Source organism: Monodon monoceros, unplaced genomic scaffold (genome assembly GCF_005190385.1).
Source record: "Monodon monoceros isolate NGI ecotype Baffin Bay Population unplaced genomic scaffold, NGI_Narwhal_1 Super_Scaffold_6, whole genome shotgun sequence".
NCBI classification, from domain to species: Eukaryota; Metazoa; Chordata; class Mammalia; order Artiodactyla; family Monodontidae; genus Monodon; species Monodon monoceros.
In genome coordinates, this window is record NW_021703783.1 from 31,244,304 (window position 1) to 31,263,599 (window position 19,296).

At 39.8% G+C, this 19,296-nt stretch overlaps 2 protein-coding genes across 8 annotated transcripts in view; one reads left to right on the forward strand and one right to left on the reverse strand.

Annotated features, from left to right (window-relative positions):
• YAF2 (YY1 associated factor 2) overlaps nucleotides 1-12,152 on the reverse strand; it is a 65,315-nt gene extending 53,163 nt beyond the window's left edge. For 3 of the 7 annotated variants that reach the window (XR_003791107.1, XR_003791105.1, XR_003791106.1), the window contains exons 1-3: nucleotides 12,050-12,152; nucleotides 11,482-11,607; nucleotides 9,525-9,902 (exon numbers count right to left, since the gene is read on the reverse strand). Coding sequence is in view for 4 of the 7 variants with exons in the window: in XM_029205398.1 (XP_029061231.1) it covers nucleotides 11,482-11,607; nucleotides 12,050-12,075 (152 nt within the window). In the remaining 3 variants the exon portion in view is untranslated. Of the gene's footprint in view, nucleotides 1-9,524; nucleotides 9,903-11,481; nucleotides 11,641-12,049 lie in introns of those variants that run through there. The other 4 variants (XM_029205398.1, XM_029205399.1, XM_029205401.1 and 1 more) reach the window with 2 other exon arrangements.
• Nucleotides 12,153-12,530: 378 nt separating this feature from the next.
• The window catches only part of PPHLN1 (periphilin 1), a 205,834-nt gene continuing 199,068 nt past the window's right edge, over nucleotides 12,531-19,296 (forward strand). The window contains exon 1 of the mRNA XM_029204898.1: nucleotides 12,531-12,550. The gene's annotated coding sequence lies outside the window, so the exon portion shown is untranslated. The remainder of the gene's footprint in view (nucleotides 12,551-19,296) is intronic.

Below are 19,296 nucleotides of genomic sequence, written 5' to 3' on the forward strand. Positions count from 1 at the left end.
ACACACACACACACACACACACACACACACACACACACACACACACATGAAGGGAAGAGAAGAAACAGGCAGAGAGGGAGGAAAGGAGGGTAAGAGGGTGAAAATATCCCTGAAGCAATTTGTGGAAGTATTATTTTTTAGTAGAAAACACTTCTTATGTTCTGGTTTTGTCAGTCACCCACTAGAATCCACACATTCGCCAATAGGTACTGTTATATATGGAAGTCTATTAATATATTACCACTCATGTATTTCACTGTTTCAGCTAATATTTTTTGAGGACTTACTGTATGCCAGGCACTGTGCCAAGTACTTTACAAGAATTATCTCATTTAATCCTCACAACAACACTTGGTTATTATCATCTCCATTTTACAACTGAAAAAACTGAGGCTCAAAGTTAGTAACTTTCACAAGTTCACATAGCCAGTAAGTGGTGAGACTAATATATAAGCACAAATAGTTGAGCTCCAGAATCAAAACTCTTCACCACCATACTACATAATTGCAAGCAACTCATAAATATCGACATTCTTTTCTTTTTCCTGCTTTCCATTATGAGTACACATAAAAATTAAAAACAAATACACAGTGGAAAAATAAAACTAGATATATTTTCCTGCACTAAAAACATGTATAATGAAATCCTACATAAGTGGAAGATGGCAAGACTACAATTAAAATGTAAATTACCAAGGAATATTACAGAAAAGTGCTGTGTGAATCAGAGACATTAAGTTTACGAAAAGTTGGCAACAAGGGAATACTGAGCAAATTTGATAACCACATTCATATAGATGATGAAATAGCTTAAGTTTTATCAAAAAGTACAATTTGATGACATTATGAATTTAAAATATTTTTCATCTGTAAGTTGTACTGCTCATTACTCATCTAATCAATGATTATAGAGCCCTGGGCCTTATCAGTCTTGGTCTTAAAAAAGAAAGCAAAATGTCTAAGAAGATGGGTGAGAAAAAAGGAAAGGAACAGGGAAGGAGGGAGAAAGAAAAAAGGCTTTTCAAAGGGAAAAGCTTCAAATCTCCCCACCATTATACAAAACTCATTATTAGCTCTTCCTTTTGAAATGTGAGGCTAAGAAGTCCAGTCACAATTAATCCAGCCTGTGCTGAGCAGAATTTGAGTGGTAGAAGGCTAAATGGACAGAACAGGGCAATGATTCCCCAAAAAAAAGGTTTTAATAGCAAAACTCATTTAGGAAATGAAAATTAAGAGAAATCCTTACAAACAAAATGTATAAGAGCATAGATGATCTGGCTGAAGTGCAGTGTGGGAACACAAAGACCCACTTGTTTGCTCCCATTGGCAGCCACTGAGATAATTTCAGGAGATCTCGGGGCTCCAAAGAGCACAATTTAAAACCTCTGGGCCCTTTTGAGGGAAGGACAGCTCTCTCTACGCCAAGAAACCTGTTACTTGATTCTTACTGGCAAACCCGTCTCCTCCTTACTCCCTTATTTCCTGCAACTTGCTCTCTCACAAGAGGCTTCCCAAAGCTGGCCCTGAAAGAACAGTACGGCTAAAGGAATGGATGGCTGTGCGTTCAATGCTGTGCTAACATCTCTCTGGCCTGAGAGATGTTATGATGGTGGGCTTTCTTATTTTCCTCCTTACACTTTAGTATCTTCAATGAACATGTAATACTTCTATCATCAGAAAAAGAGTTATTATCTTAAAGAAATAAATAATTCTATCCCCCATGCCCAGGTTACTTACGTTCACACTTGAAACTACTACTTTATTAAGATTTACCTAAAACAGGAAAGATTTTCTAGTAAATAAAGGAATGAGAACATTTTAGAAAGTAGGCTAGGAGACTCTGGGCCCTGGGTAGACAAAAAGTAAATTAAAAAAAGGATGGAGAAAGATGAAAAAATGACCAAAACAACTTTGCCTACTTTACAAATACACATAGAGCTCTACTTCCTGAGTAACTACTTCTCTGGCATTGAATATAATCTACTTGCTGCTGTTTTAGGTTGATCATTGCTAGTATATACTATAAAGGATGATATTGTGTAAAAGAACCCTGATCAGACTATAAAATATGTAAAGGTGAAGTGATTTAGCTCATGTCTAAAAACTGTCAGAGAACTGTACAATTTTTTATCATACACACACATTCACAAACAGTCAAATTTCTAATTTGTTATACTATCAGAGATTCTTAGAATTTATATCACAAATAAAAGAGGGAAATAATATTTACTGGGATTTTTCTCCTAAGAAATACTATGATATCAAAGAAGTCAAGATATACAGCACAATAAACGTTATTGTAAAAGACATCAAAATGAAGTTTGACATTTTAACTTCAAAAATATTTCTTAAAATAGAGAAAACAACCGACCGTCATTTTGTTTTTCATTCACTATAGTGCTAGCCCAGATTTTAACATAAGTTCTTATATCAGTTGTAAGTAGTAGGTTTAATGTTAGAAGTTCTCAAGATGTACAGCACTAGATGCAGGTATAATGAAATTTACAAGAAGAAATCCTTAAGAAGTTACTTGCTACAAATTTGAATGCTACCACAGCAAGGTAATAAAAAGGACTTAGAAATCCAAACATTTGAATCTAGCACTAACCAGCTATTGACCTTGAACAGCTCAGTCTTTCCAGGCCTGTTTCCTTACTTGTCAAGAGGCTACTAAGCTAGAGCCATGAGTCCCAACAAATAGAAAAGACCTCACCCAGCAGATTGCTATGCATTACCTGGCAGTTCTCTAAGGCTGCAGGACAGCAAGAATCCTCCAGAGTTGAAAATCCCAGAGGAAAGGGTTTGGAAACAATAGCGGCCTCAACAATTTCAAAAGTTTAAATAATAACATCTCTACCCCATACCCCTCAACATCTTCCCCCTGAAAATTATCTTATCTCCACCACTAAGGTTTCAAGAAATAAAAAATAGCCTGTCTCAGAAAATGACTAAACACTTTGGAAGCTCTTAAAAGGTTCCTTCCAGCTCTAAAATTCTCAGTAATTCTGTAAATTTCCATAATAAACAACATTACAGAACAAAATGCCTACTGAATCTTTTATTTTTCTTTTTTTTTTTTGCGGTACGCAGGCCTCTCACTGTTGCGGCCTCTCCCGTCACGGAGCACAGGCTCTGGACGTGCAGGCTCAGCGGCTATGGCTCACGGGCCGAGCCACTCAGCGGCTTGTGGTGTCCTCCCGGACCGGGGCACGAACCCGTGTCCCCTGCATCAGCAGGCGGACTCTCAACCACTGCACCACCAGGGAAGCCCCCCTACTGAATCTTTTAAAACAGATGATTATCAACCACAGGTCATATATAATAAAAGGTAGAGATTTTAGCAATCATGAAAGCCAATGAACAAAACACTGTTAAGTGTTCAGTAAATATTTGTTAAATGAATAATTTAGTTTCAAAGTCACGATGACATAATAATATTTTACACACTTGTAAAACCACTAACATTACAAGTTATAAAAGATAATTATTTAAGGAAAATGTGTCTTTAAAAAAAAAAACACCTAAGGTTTCATTGAATGAAAACTTGATACCCCACAGAATGCTAATCTTTCTACCAAAGTATGTTGGCCAGATATCTAACCTTGAAGGAAAGAGGAATAAGCAAAGAAACCTAGAATAAGCGTGTGCAGAATTCTAGAATTTTGTTCACTTGTGATAATTTATTTCCAATAACTCACACATGTATATAGGAGGGTTCTTTTCCAAATAATGACTTAACCTGTATCAGAATTGCAACTTTTTCAAAGCTTATTTAAAAAATAATAATAATAACTTCCTTTCTAATACCTATATTCCTCTTTCAACAAACCTTTACTGAACACCTATTATTTCCCAGGCACTTGGTTAAACATCTTCAAAAAAGATAATGAAAAACTCATATTCCTCTTAAGAAGCTCATAACGAGAGTAAATGCATACATCTAACAGAACCATAGTATGCTAAATGATAGAATAAAGGTAAGCATCACAAATTGACTTTGAGGAACTAATTCCAGGAAGAGAATACAGCCATCCTCCTCTCTCTGGCTAATTTGTCCCATTGAGAGAGAATACTCAGCTTCATGAGAAAGACAAAATCAACTCTGGGTTTATGAGGAAATGCTGAAGTTAGAGATCACAATCAGAGATATCAACAAGAAACACAAAGGAATGCAAGTTTGGGATGGGCTTAGGAGAATGTCACAGGGACTAGATATGTGAGCTGGATCTTGAAGAATAAGCAGTTAACGAGCAAGGCAAAATAACAAATTCTAGAAAGATATCAATGACTAATCTTTTTAGCTTAACTGAACAATTAGAAATAATAAAGAAGCACAAGATGAGGGAAAATTCTTTTTTCAACGTCTGCCTATTTCTATAGTTATATAGGTGTCTGCTAATTTGTACAATTGATTTATCTTTGAAAGTAACATGTTCATAGATAACATAATACTGTCTCAATCATAAGGTAAAAATTACTTCCATTTGAATTATAATTAAATTTAATTCATTCCATTAATTTTAAATTCAGTGTAGTTCAAACAAATGCAAAATCTGAATTCTAAACTATTTTTCAATTATACAATCTCAAATACAAATCTATGTTTAATATATTTTAGTTTTTGATAGGCTCTTGACATCAACTATTTTAACTTTAAATATCATTTAACAGAGAACCCACAATTTAATCGAGTAATAAAATATATTTTATAATATGCTGTACTCTTTCATGACTTCAGTAGTTTAGGAGAAATACTTCTAATTTTCAGCTATACTAAGTAAATTTCAGTAATCTAAATAACAAGACCTAAAGAAAATGTTGTGAGGTAATAAATACACAATTTTCCAAAGTTATACCTTAAAAATGCTAAGGTATTCATGTACAATGTCATCCTTGAAATAATGCTACAACATGAAACTTATATAATGTTATATGTCAATACAAAAAATGATAAAGCTAAAAATGTTCTAAAACTGAGATAAAAGTTTTATTTTCTCTTGTACACATACATGCTTTTGAGAATGTGTATAAGAATAAAATATGGTAAGACGTGCTAAGTTCTTTATGTTTTTATTTAATCTTCAAAATAATCAAATACTGTGTTATAAAAATACTATTCCCGTGTTTAAATACTCAGAATCACTCATCTCAGTTACTCATCTAACTGTAAAAATTGTGCTTTTAATCAAATAACACAGTATAAAAATATGAAGCAAAATTGTGAAAATAAAAATAATGCTGAATCAATAAATACCTACAAATTATGGACAAAATAATCTGGTAATATTGTTACAAATATAATCTCAAAAGTTATTGGAGGGCTTCCCTGGTGGCGCAGTGGTTGAGAGTCCGCCTGCCGATGCAGGGCACACGGGTTCGTGCCCCGGTCCGGGAAGATCCCACATGCCGCGGAGCGGCTGGGCCCGTAAGCCATGGCCGCTGAGCCTGCGCATCCGGAGCCTGTGCTCCACAACAGAAGAGGCCACAGTAGTGAGAGGCCCGCGTGCCGCAAAAAAAAAAAAAAAGGCTGCCAACATCAAATACTGCTGAGGTGACATGGAAAGAAGACTGAGATTAGGTCCCTGAGTTTAACAACTAGGTCACTAGGTTATATCAGAGCTCTCACTCAACAAAGGATAAAGGAAAGGGAAAGAATGCCTGCCGAAGTAAACCTGCTGTATACAGAAACCAAAGCTAATAAGACTCTATGCCAATAGTGTATAAACTTTTTGCTCTCAGGAACTCTTCACACTCTCAAAAGTTAAAAGAGCTTCTGTTTATCTAGGTCTTATCTAAATCAAGAAATAAATTACTATATCGAAAATAAAAACTGAGAAAAAAACTTAAATATACATTGTTTCATTTTTTAAAAATCATATTTTAATATAAATAATATACTTTTATGAGAAAACCCTATATTTTCCAAAACAAAGATAACTTTGTGTGAAGAGTTGTAATTGTATATTTTTAGCTTAGAGGTACTCAACTACCCAGCTTAATAGAAGACATCTGGATGGTCATATCTCCTTCTGCATTCAATTTGTTGCAATGTGTTGTTTTGTTTCAAGAATATGAAGAAAATCTCGACTCCCACAACTATGTAGTTGAAAAAGGGAGGAGTATTTTAATAGGCTTTTCAGATAATCGTGGATATTCTTCTTTGATACTAAATAAAAGCACAACAAAGAGCTGTTTCTCAAACGTTAGCTGCACATGAAATCTGGAAGCACGTCAATGAAGTTTTCATAGTGTTCCCTTAAAATCCATTGGTTTATTTTATACTTTGAGTGGATTATCTATGCATGGTTTTGTAACATCATACATTGGTTACTGGGAAATACTGGTTTACTGAGTGATGCAAATTTTCCAAATGTTGACAAACCACATAATAAAATATCAGAAATTATATTCATTGATATAACCATCTGATCTCATCTTTAAACTACTAGGAAGCTCTTAAGCTCACTGTAGTAGTTACAAGTTTTCAAAAATTCTAATTTTCACTTGAAAGCTCAATTTTTATCATTGGCAACAAATATTATCAATTGTTTTCTCCGAAGTGACAAACTTACTGTGTTCATTTTTGAGAAAATTGCTAAATATCCAAGTCTGAATAACCACAGTTTGCCAGGCATTCTCTCAAATAAAAATAACGTTCTATGAAAAAAGCTAGTTCTGCTCAAAACTCAAACAACTACAAACAACTCCAACTGCTCTCCCGCGACTCAACCACACTAGTTTGGTATGCAGCAGGAGTGCTTTACTTGTACTTCCCAGTTCATCAGACAGAATATTAAAAAAGACACAAGACTTGCTAAAATTAGTCATTTTTACTGCTTCATGAACAATATTATTAAGTGAAACTAGCATTATTTTTACTGCATGTGCATGGTGGTGAGGATTACGAAGAATATAGCAATGTGGTGCTACTGCTTTGATTTATGCTAAAGAGCCAGCAGTTTTACTCACCATTGCCTCTGCACCACCTCCTCAAGTGTCAACACAGTGAAAAAGGCAAATAAAATCTTAGTATGATTATGAACTCCCTAAAAGGTCCTCAGGGACCCTCAGGGTTCATCAGATCACACTTTGAAAACCACTACTATCCAAACACTAATCACTTTCAAAATTTCTCTTAAACAATGAACCCGTGTGACTACTCTAACCCAAGATGTAGAGAGAAAAACAAACCAACCAACGTCCTAGAATAAGGAGTCTCTGAACAACACCTGTGTGGTAGCTGGAAAGGCTCCTCAGGTAAGGGAGGCTCAGAACTCAGCATTCTGAAAAACAGACTGACTGAGATGGTCCGCAATTCTTTTCTCACATTCCCACACCAAGGGTCTAGGAGAATCTGTGCCAAGCCTCAAATTAGAAGACAGAAAGCAAGTATGACAAGACAACAATGATACTGGAAAAGAGTTTTATCAGATGATAAATGGTTTAATTTTCTTCAAAATGTGAATTTTATACTGTTTACTTCCATTTTATAGAAGCTGAAATAACTCATTCTTTTTAACAACAGTCAGATCCTAACCATAATACTTGTTCAATTATAAACACTATTTCTTTTAACAAGAAAATTTCAGCTCACACATAAAGATTTGCTAATACTACCTCATGTACAGAGTTGGTTACAATTCAAAGTGTTTCTGAATTCACAGCAAATCATAAAATTTTACAGAAGAAACAAACATCTATTTTGCCCACCACTGTATGTCTAGTACCTAGCTCAGCCCTCGTACAAAGACGTTCAATAAAAACTGCTGAATGTTGAAGTGGTTGGAATGAGACAAGAATTCACTGCCAGACTCCTAGTATAACACCTAGTACTCTTGCTAATATGTGAAATCTTTCTCATCGTTCTCTAACATAACATCTCTGAGAAACCTAAAGGGACTACTACAATTTATCCTGAGAAAATATAACATTACCTGTTACGCTTGAAATTACATTTGAAAGCCTGCTCTGGACTAGGTGTTTTATAGGTTCTCATTTAGATCACAGTTCAAAACCAAAACAAATAGCTCTAACATTTTCATTTTTAAGTATCTGCGATCTGAATTAAGCATTAATTTCTACTCCTATATGAAGTGGCAATAAGATACTAGTCTAACTCAATACATTGATTGTACTACTCTCACACACACTATACTAAATATTTCTTTTTCTCTGATGATTCAGAATGGTTCTTGATTTCTTAAAGTTTCTTAGGTTTATATTTGAGACACTTATTGTGTTAAAAGAATTTCAAATATAAAGATGAAGGAAATTGTGTAGTACCTTTGAAAATAACTGTCACTGTAACTTTTTCATTTTTACATTTTTCCTGTCAGTTTGACATTTATCATTGATTCTTTCACAAAAGCACATTGTACAAAACTTCAGTTTTGAACTATCTAGTTATTTAGATTCTAGATTTTTAAAAAGATTAGTGAAATTTAAACTAATTAAGGCCAGCAAGTACAAAATTAAAATTCAATCAGAGAAATGGCACACACTTAAAGAATATAATTTATCAATTTAGGAATTGAAGCTACTTCAAATCACATTTCATTTTGAAATACTGCTATCATTTCATTCCATACAGTTATTCTGGAGAAGAACATGACCTACCAGGGATATTGCCAAAGGAAAAGGTCATCTGTTGCAATATAAAGGATTTGAATCAGATATCCTTTAAACAAAAATGACTGTCAGAAAGACTTTAAAGGGAGGTCATGGGGCTTCCCTGGTGGCGCAGTGGTTGAGAGTCCGCCTGCCGATGCAGGGGACACGGGTTTGTGCCCCGGTCCGGGAAGATCCCACATGCCGCGGAGCAGCTAGGCCCATGAGCCATGGCCGCTGAGCCTGCGCGTCCAGAGCCTGTGCTCCGCAACGGGAGAGGCCACAGCAGTGAGTGGCCCGCGTACCACAAAAAAAAAAAAGAAAAAGGGGAGGTCATGGACTCCATCTTCTCTGGAGGTTTAAAAAGAAAAGATTTTTCAAATTTCTGGGATTGGCTTAGACTTGGCCTCACATATGGTGACTAAGACAAGATCAGTTCAAAGGTGAGTCTGACCCAAGGGATTCGAGTCCTGTTTGTCAGTCACAAAAACAAGTAATTAGCAAACTGCATCCCTGGGCTCTGCAGCTATCCAGTCCCTGCTTTAGTAATTGCCAACCTTATTCTTGAAATTACCCTAACTGCTAATTAACATGTCAGTCGTAGAGAATTATTTCTTCTAACTACTGAAATTTTTGCTTCTCCAGTGTTATGTAGCCCTTTAATCCTGTTTTTCTAATATTACCAGAGAGACAAATATTTTGTGGTGCAATCAATATCTGCCCTATTAACAGTGCCCTGTTCCATTGTTCTACCCAAACATGGATTCCACTCTGAATTTCAGAAACAACCGGAGAAAAATAACAGGTAACAGAGAAATTAGAGCTCTTAGGGTTAACTTAGGGCCAAAATCAAGAGAAGAGACAAATTCAGAGAGAGGAAGGAAGAAGCTGAGAGGGTCATAGTGTAGAACACTTACTTTTAGGAACAGAGTGTCCCTTAGACTTCTGGTGAGTTGCCCAGAGCCTCTTCAGTTTCAATCCAAATGACAATGCTTCTCTGAGTCCTTCTCAAGTAATGTTTCCACCACTAAAAATTGGATCTATAAGAGCTCAGATGTACTGGTAAGAAATGTCAGGGGCCCCCATGTGGGCCTCAAGCCTCTTTTAAACTAGGCCCACTTCTCTGTCCTGGGCCAACTCCCCTGTGCACTATATTCCTTCTTCTTCCAGGTGCCAGGTATTCGGCCTGTTTCTTCTCTTCTGAGCTGCCACCACCTACTCTATTTCTCAGGGTTCCTCTAACCCCAAGACTGGCTGTGGAGTAGGACACCAGCTTCCCCCCTTCCTTGCTGTCCCTGCAAATAAACATACAGGCTCTTCTAGTTTCAGTATTTTTCTAGTGGCTACAAGAAAATAAGAGAGGGAACAACAAAAAGCAACAATATCGCACCAGAGATTAAGATTGTAAAAACTGTCTCCACATTAAAGTTCCTGCCTTTTCTGAAAATTGCTTATTGAGCGTTTAAAAAAGTAAAGTACTAACATAGACATACAAATATAATCTAAGCCAAATCCAACCTTATATAGACTTAGAGATACAAAGATACTCTGCTTTTCAAAATACTTAAATCACGGGTCCAAAAATAGTTACCACATTCATTTTAGCAAATGGTACTTTTTTCTTTTTAGCATGTTGTTATATTCCCTTGAATTTAGTAGCTGTTTGAAAATTTGCTTTTTAAAGGACATGATTAAAATATTTAATATATTTTATCCAATGTAATGAGAATTAATATACGAAAAGCATATTGTGGTTTACAAAAAGACAGGTATGTCAAAAGCAGCTAGCTTCACTCAGCAGATCTTAAAATTTCAAGTTTTGACAACCATTTATGTGTTCACATTTTAAAATTTAATAAAATGCTGTAAATGGTGTTTAAAAATCTGGATATCTCATTTTTAGGAATCTAACTCCTACTGAATATATTTATTCCTCTAATGTTACTATTGTATAGCCCTTTTTAAAAACAACAGTATAATGCATTAGTATTCTCATGATAATCCAGTTTCTAACAGACTTTAATCAAGAGTATATGCCATCTAAATATTAGGCCATAAATCACAGTAACTAAGTGCTGGCAGATCAAGAATGCCACAGACTTTGAATTTCCTGAATGATTTTCTTTACCCACTTAATACACTTAAGTGGTTTTTTTAAAGACTCTTATCATACTGTAAGCTTACAATAAAATAAAGACCGAAAATAAGCAGAGATCATTTTATCCCATTTGTATAGTCTAACAGATTGCCATCTAATCAAACTAAAGATACTTTCAGAAAAAAATGTGTCCCTGTGACTGGGCTCACCTCCAACTATTTATTTATACAATATTAGAGGACCTGGGATTAAAAACACTACACAAACCCCTGATCTGACCCTTCCAGACGTCTATGTAAAAAAAAAGGAAGCTTAATCTGTTGTGGATTCTATAATCAGATACTTTTTTGAGGAACGACATTAAATTACATCTTTCGCTCCTAAAGAGGATTTCATGGTTTTTCTTTGATTCCTGCACACTAACACAACAATGCAGCCAACGTTATTACATCCGGACTGTGTGGTGGGGAAGGGGTAGGGGGCGGGGGGGCATTACACCCAGCGACACGAATTAAATCGCAGTAGCTAATGCCTCCCTTAAACAATTTATTCTCTCTTGGCAGCAAAAAACGTTCCAGCCTCTTCAATTACCCCTCACCGCAAAGCATCGCTTGGGTCGCGATCAATCTGACCCAGTTCCTATCGCGGCCACCACCTCAGGCTCGCCTCCGCCCGCCGGGTCTGCCAGTGTCACGGGAGGGGGCGGCGGCCGCAGGGGCGTCCTCGGCGCCGCAAGCCGGTGGGCAGGCGCCGCGCGGGGCAAGCCCGGGACTCACCGGGTGGAGGTGCCCTTCCGCACATCGCACATCATGCACTTGAAGGCCTCGGCGCTGTTCCGGAAGGTGCAGACGCTACAGTCCCAGTAACCCTCATCCGAGGACGGCTTCGGCTGCCGCTTCGGCCTGCAGAACACAACCCGGACACGACGCGGCGCGGGGTCACCAGCGGGCCGCGCCCGGGCCCCGCGGCCGCCCCCGCCTCGCCCCCCGCCCCAGTCCCGCGACCCCAGCCCTGCAGGCCCCCAGCGCGCCAGGCTCCGGCTCGAAGGGGGAAGGGAGTCAGGAAGGCGGGGGCGTGAGCCCGGCCGCAGCAGCAGCAGCCGCCGCCGCCGCCGTCGCCGCCACCGCCGCTCGGACACCCCGAGCTGCCGCTCCGGCCGCCGCCATCGCGACTCCATTGTGGGGCGGCCGGCGCCGGCCCCTCACGCTGCAGCGCTCGCGCAGCGGCGGCACCGCCCCCGTTTTCGCCCTGCTGCTGGGGCTGCGAGCGAGGCGGCCGCCCGAAGCCCGGCGCAAGGGCCCCGCCGCCTGCACAGTCCGGGCCCGGGGGCCCGGGCGCTGTTACCTGGTGGGGCTCTTCTTGTCTCCCATGGCTTGGCTACAAACGCACGCCGAGAGTCGCCGCCGCGGCCGCTCTATTTGTCAATAAGGAGGATAATAAGACGGGCGGAAGCGGGCGGGGGAGGAGGGAGGGGGCGGGGAAGGCCGCACCGCCGAGCTCCGGAGCCGCCGCCGGATCCCACGCAGCCTCCAGCTGTCGGGGAAACTCCTGCCTGGGCCACGTGACCCGTGCCCGCCAACCAGCGGCCGCGCCGGAGACTTCAAACGAGGCCAGCGCGGCCCAGCACTCGCGGCGAGTTCGCGGGCTGCCGCGTGGGGGTGGCCGCCGCAGCCTCAGGCGCGGTCACCGCCTCTCCGCCCGGTGCCGCCCGCTTCCTGTCGGCATCCTGGGAGCCCCTCCAGCGAGAGATGCTCTGTCATCCTGCGCGAAGCCTGGTGCAAGGCGGGGGCCGGCGTTCAGAGGTCAGCCCGACTCCGGAGCAGAGTGCGCGACTGCGGTCTCCAGGTAGAACCGCTTTCCGGGCCTGAGCGGTCCTTGGCGTCTCAGCCCCAGCCCGAAGGATACCCGGGGGCAGGCGGCAGCCACCAGTGAGCGCCATTGCTAGGTGCCTTAAGGCACTTGGTTTTGTGCACACAAATGCTCTACCAAGTAGGGATTGTCGCCCTTAATTTGGAGGAAACGAAACCGAGGCTCGAGAGGTTAGGTGACTTCCTCTATATTACCTAATTAGAAAAGGATAAAGCCAGGAATCTAACCCTGGTTTAATTCCAAATGCGCTCTTCTCGCCTCCCAGGCCTCTACAGTAGCTGCTTTAAAAAGAAACAACAACAGAAAACACTCCTAAAACCTTTTTTCTTCTTTGTAAATAACGAGATTGCATGTGCCCTGAACGTTGTTAAGAAAAGAACACTTTCCTCCCAGGTCTCATTACCCTAGCGTACTGGACGCCCTCGTGTTGTACTGGACTCTGGCAACCCATCCAACTGGTCTCTGAAGCTCCAGCCCCACCTCCTCAATCTATTCAGTAATTCACAACCAGATTAATAATAAATGCAGGTAACATTATGTCACCACGCTGATCAAGAACTTTGCTAAAGCTCTGAGACTCCTTAGCCTAATAACACTTTTTACCACTATGTGCTGGCACTTGGTAAATCTCTTTACATAAATGCATGTTTTAAAGGGCTCAGAGTACTATGCAAATGTTCTCATCAACTAGCCTATCCCTACATTTGAAAGAAGGAATTTAGGGACCAGGTTAAATGTTTTCTTTAATGAACTGGCCAGGATTAGAGCTCAGATACCGCGTCAGTCTTTCACCAAGTCATGCTTGCTTTTTTTTTTTTTTAATTGAAATATAGTTGATTTACAGTATTAGTTTCAGGTTACAGCATAGTGATTCAGTATTTTTACAGATTATACTCCATTATAAATATAACAAGATAATGGTTATAATTCCCTGTGCTGTACAATATATCTTTGTTGCTTATCTACTTTATACATAGTAGTTTGTATCTATTAATCCCATACCCCTAATTTGTCTCTCCCTGCTTCCCTCTCGCCTTTGGTAGCAAGTTTGTTTTTTATATCTGTGAGTCTGTTTCTATTTTCAAGCCCTGCTTTCTGATTAACCAAATCAGGTTTGCAATCTACAGCCGTTTCTGAACTCATCGCACCATCTGTGTTTTTTGCAAGCATCGCTTCTTATGACTCAGACCTCAATTCAGAAACCCAGAAACCATGAGGAATATGATTGAGGAAAGCATACAGAGATCTAAGGCCTAGTCTTCAATCTCTCAGTAATGTAATGGTAAATTTAGGTAAGTCACTTCCTTTTTTCCATCTGTAAGATAAAGGAGTTAAAACTATTATCTCAATGCAGGTCCCTTCCAAGTCTAAGGTATTGTGATGTTTTTAAATTCCTCAGCTGGATGGATTATCAAGGAGATTAACAAAAATTGGCCTACTTGCAAAAGTGATGGCAACAAAGTATTTTTAAATCAGAAGAAAAGCAAATGGAGCACTCTAAAAATCCCCAACGTGCAAATCACCATTTCGCTAGAATATAACATCCACCATTATAAACTAAGCTTCACCTCTGAATCATAAATTCAAGAAGGGCAGGAACTTTTATTCATTGTCTTCATCACTGCATCTCCAGCCCCTAGAATAGTCTGACACATAGTAGGCTGTCAGTAAATATTCTCAGAATGAATACATTCACCTGTGTCACAATTCTACAGTGAGGTGATTTTTTTTCATACCAGGATTTACAGCCTGTTAAGCACATTCTGGGCAGTGGATCATCAATCACTGCTGAAATTTACAACTCTCCAAACTGTACTTTACAGCTCTGCAATGTAGTCCCTGTAGAAGAACCAGAAACCCATTTTCTGCAAAATACCAAGGCACATGCCCTTGCACTGTACCCACTGCCTCCCATTTATTGGTGCTTATCTTAGAAAAACCCCTTCCTGTACTAGGCTTCCATGGAGACAGAGATACAGGAGCTACTTCTCCTACTTCACCACAAAAATCACACCTTTTTCCTAAAGTGTTTCTTACCTGTCTGGAAGAGTGGCTGGCAGAGAAGAGAAAGATGCTTGTCACTAGATGGTGCAGGTTCTTACCCATTCATGTATCCTTTTAGTACACCAGAGTTCAGTACTTTAGACATGCAATTCACTAGGGTCACTTGTAAAATGGTACAGTTTAACAATAGTTTTTAACCATTTAACAATAAATTCTTGAAGTTTTCTAATGCTGTACCTTTTAAAAATTAAAATAATCCCTGGATTCCTTAGTGGTCCAGTGGTTAGGACTCTACGCTTCCACTGCAGGGTGCCAGGGTTCGATCCCTTGTCAGGGAACTAAGATTCCACAAGCCACATGGCACAGCCAAAAAAAAAAAAAAAAAAAAAAAAAAACCGTGGGCCATCAATATAATAATATTAACTTCCATTCTCTTATGCTTCCGAGAATGGTAGAGACTGGAGAAGTTACTGAAACGTGCATGGGCTCCTGCACACAGGATTCTGTTCTCTGTGGAGGTGGATAAAAAAGATTGAGTGTACCTGTCTTATATCAAGAAACTGACCTTGGGTCCCAGAGACCCCAGGCTGTTCTGATTAGTCCTGAGTTTATATCAACAAGGCAAGCATAACAACAGCAATAAAAACTATGTATTAAAGTTTTATATATAGTTATTAGGCAACAGGAGCTATTACCTGAAATGAGAAGTACCACCTTGTTTATCAACTGGAATTTGAGGGGAAAAATGGTATAAATGAGGCAGAAATAAGCTACAAACCTTCCCTGAAAGAACTCAAAATGAAGTACAACAATAGCAAGCTACAGTTGTAAAACCAATCACATTTTAAAAGGTTGATTGGTTTTTGTTTAGTCAGTTGGTGTTTTGTTTTTACAAAATGGAGATACCTTTATTGATGTTTGTTGGTCATAAAAATTATATGTTACCAGTTGTATTAGCTTCTGGGGTGCCAAAACATAATACCACAGACTGGGTGGCTTAAGCAACAGCAGTTTCTTTTCTAACAATTCTGGAGGCTGGAAGTCCAAGATCAAGGTGTCAGCAGGGTTGGTTTCTTCTGAGGGCTCTCTCCTTGGCTTACAGATGGCCGCCTTCTCTGTTTCTTCATCTGGTCTTTCCTCTGTATATGTGTCCTAACCTCATTTTCTTATAAGGACACCAGTCATATTGGAGTAGGGCCTAACCTAAGGACCTCATTTTATCTTAATTACCTCTTTGAAGACCCTGTCTCCAAATACAGTCACATTCTGGGGTACTAGGGGTTAGTGCTTCAACATGAATTGGGTGGGGGGACAGAATTCACCCCATTACACCAGTGAAAAAGTTCGACAAAGATTTTTTTAAATAAACATATCCAGCACATTCTTGTAACACTACTGATACAGATTCACAGTCCTCATCTGAAACCCTTAAAGGCTGGATATGTTTCATAAGTAACATATTTGGGATTTTTCAAAAGGCAGTATGGTCCAAAACTGTGTAATTACCTAACACTCCAAGTGGGTTCTGAAACAGTGACCTATAATCAAATGCATTAATGTTTCTGCAAAACATATAAATATTCACACTAAGTGGAAAAATAAAGTCTATAAGTTACTTCACATCAGTTCTACTCAGGTTTTACTGCTAAATTATTACAGATCAGGCAAAATGTGAAAATACTTTCAAGTTTCAGTGCTTTTAGATTACAGAATTGTGGACAAAGGATTATGGATCTGTAAGAATTTGAGGATGAATTCAGATTGAAAAGGTGACCCAAAATTTCATTCCTAAATGCTCAGTGGTCCTGCCTTGATTTGGTTGCTGAAATTTGCGTTAACTTTTACATTTGGACATTGAACTACTAAGAGGTGCTCTCAAGAATGTTCTGGGTTGAAGACATGTCCTTCCTACCCTCACCGTATACCAGATACCCAGTTTTCCCTTTGTAATCAGGATCAATCTCTCCATCCAAAAAGAGCTGATCCACTGGCTCAGTAGCATGAGGAGCACTAAATGCCCAACTGGCAGTTTCATCTTCCAATCCAGTAGAAGAACCATGTTATGGCCCCTTTTGGAAGCATTCTTTTTTTTTTTTCTTTTTTGCTGTACGCGGGCCTCTCACTGTTGTGGCCTCTCCCGTGGCGGAGCACCGGCTCTGGACACACAGGCTCGGTGGCCATGGCTCACAGGCCCAGCCGCTCCGCGGCATGTGGGATCTTCCTGGACCGGGGCCCGAACCCGTGTCTCCTGCATCGGCAGGCAGACTCTCAACCACTGCGCCACCAGGGAAGCCCTGGAAGCATTCTTAACGCAGGAATCAAGATCTCCAGATCAGTAGTTTGATGTTAGGAGGATGGAAAGCAAAAATTTTGCAATCAGGTTTTTATGTATAATAGTGAGAAGAGCCACTCCCACTTTCATCTTTTTAGTCCCGTGTTTAGTCTGGCTATGGGAGAGACACACGACACACTGGGCTCTGATTCAAAGCATATATTGCATTTTAAGATGTAAGATGTGGATGATGTAAAATGTGAAACCACATTCTTTCTGGATGTTGTCTTTAAACTGACTGAATCTTGAGTAATCCACTCCACTGTTCTATCTGGCCAGGCCCTTAATCAGAAGCAGTGTTGTACAGAATAGAATGAAAATGAATAAGGCATTTTGTGAGTCCATGGACGGTGGTGCCAGCAGAAGCATTATAGGCAGGGAGGGCAAATCTATATCATATATATATATATATATATATATATATATATATATATATATATATTCCAGCGAAAAGATCTCTGTCATCTTCCACGAGGGAAGTAGTCCAATATAATTAACCAATCAGCAGGTAGCTGGTTTGTCCTTCCAATGAAGGGTGTCAAACAGAAGACCCAGTGTTGGTCTGTGCTGTTGATTAGTTAGGCACTCAGCAGTGACAATGTAACAAGGCTACAAGGTCAGCCTTGGTGAGCAGATAATATTGCTGTGCCCATGCAGAGCCTCCATTTCAGCCACATGGCCACTTTGCACATGGGTCCATTGAGAAAGCATTAGGGTGGCTGGGAACAGTGGCTTACAGACATCAAGAGAGCATCATTTTGTCCACCTGATTATTGAAAGCCTCCTCTTCAAGTGATGCCCTTTGGTAAGAATTTGCATGGAACATAAATATCTTCATATACCCTGTGCCTGTTCTGAGAGGTCTATCCATATACCTCTTCCCCAGACCTTCTTGTATCAATTTTCCAACCTTGTCCTCTCCAAGTCCCTGACAGTCCAATCTAAATGTTAGCAAGTGCTCACGAATCACTGAAGATCCATACTTCTGATCATGTTTCAGTCCAGAGGAAGTGGACAGTCCAATGTGTTGCTCTCGATTATGCTCGTTAAGAGAATTTCCCTCCACTACTGCCCTCCAGGGCCACCTCTCCATTGGAACTGTAATGATACAACCATCCAGCTTGATGCCAGTATATCATGAAGAACCATTTGTAAACCAGTCCTGGGTTTTTCACCTTCCTCCTCAATAAACCAGTTATAAGAAACTCCCATAAGGCTGTAAATATAGATTGAAGGAGAGGAAGAGTCACTGTTGAAGGACACTTCATGCAATTACTTGTGTCTTCCATCTTTGCTCAAATCCAATATCATATACAATTTCCACTCGATGATAGATTGCTGCCAAGCACAATCAGCCTTATCATTTGGTGGTCCAAATAGCACTCATTTCATAAAAGGAAGCTCAGTTATTGTGGTCACTTGATGTCCCATGGTTAGGCATTCAGTCTCTACCCAGGGCTAAATAGCAAGACTGGAGCTCTTCCTGAAAAGGAGAATAATTATCTAAAAAGGGAACATGGATTTTCTCCAAAGCCCTAGCGGTCTGCACTGTGATTTCCCTTTGGTGCAAAGGATATCTGCTTACTACATAATGGAGTGAATATTTTATATGTACAGCTATTTGAGTATTAAATAGCACCATTCTTATAGATTTTTTTTCTTCTTAAAAATTTTTCTTGGGGACTTCCCTGGCAGTCCAGTGGTTAGGACTCTGCGCTTCCATTGCAGGGCGCATGGGTTAGATCCCTGGCTAGGAAACCAAGATCCTGCAAGCTGCACAGCGCAGCCAAAAAAAAAAGTCTTTCTGTTAAAAGTGTTTTCTTTGAACTTACAGTTACCGAGGGGAAGGATGGGGGAAAGGGATAGTTAGGGAGTCTAGAATCGACATGTACAGATTGCTATATTTAAAGTGGATAACCAACAAGAACCTACTGTATAGCACAGGGAACTCTGCTCAATGTTATGTGGCAGCCTGGATGCGAGGGGAGTTTGGGGGAGAATTGGATACATGTATATGTATGGCCGAGTCACTTTGCTGTGCACCTGAAACTATCACAACATTGTTAATCGGCTATGCTCCAATATAAAATAAAAAGTTTAAAAAAATGTGTTCTTTAATCTGCTGGTCTTCAGTATTTTGTTTTGGTTTCATTCTCATTATTTTATGTTCATTTTTCCTTATGTTTCCCTTCTTTTGTTTTCTACAGATACTGCCTTTTCAATTGCTCGTTTCTAAGTTTTTCTCTTTTATTTTAGTTTTCTATTTGACACACTTTCTTCTCCTTAGGTTTCCTGTTCTTTCCCAACTCCACTTTTATCTCTGTATTTTCTTATTAATTCTGTTTCATTTCTACTAGTTCTTATTAGCTCCATTTTAAGTTTTTAA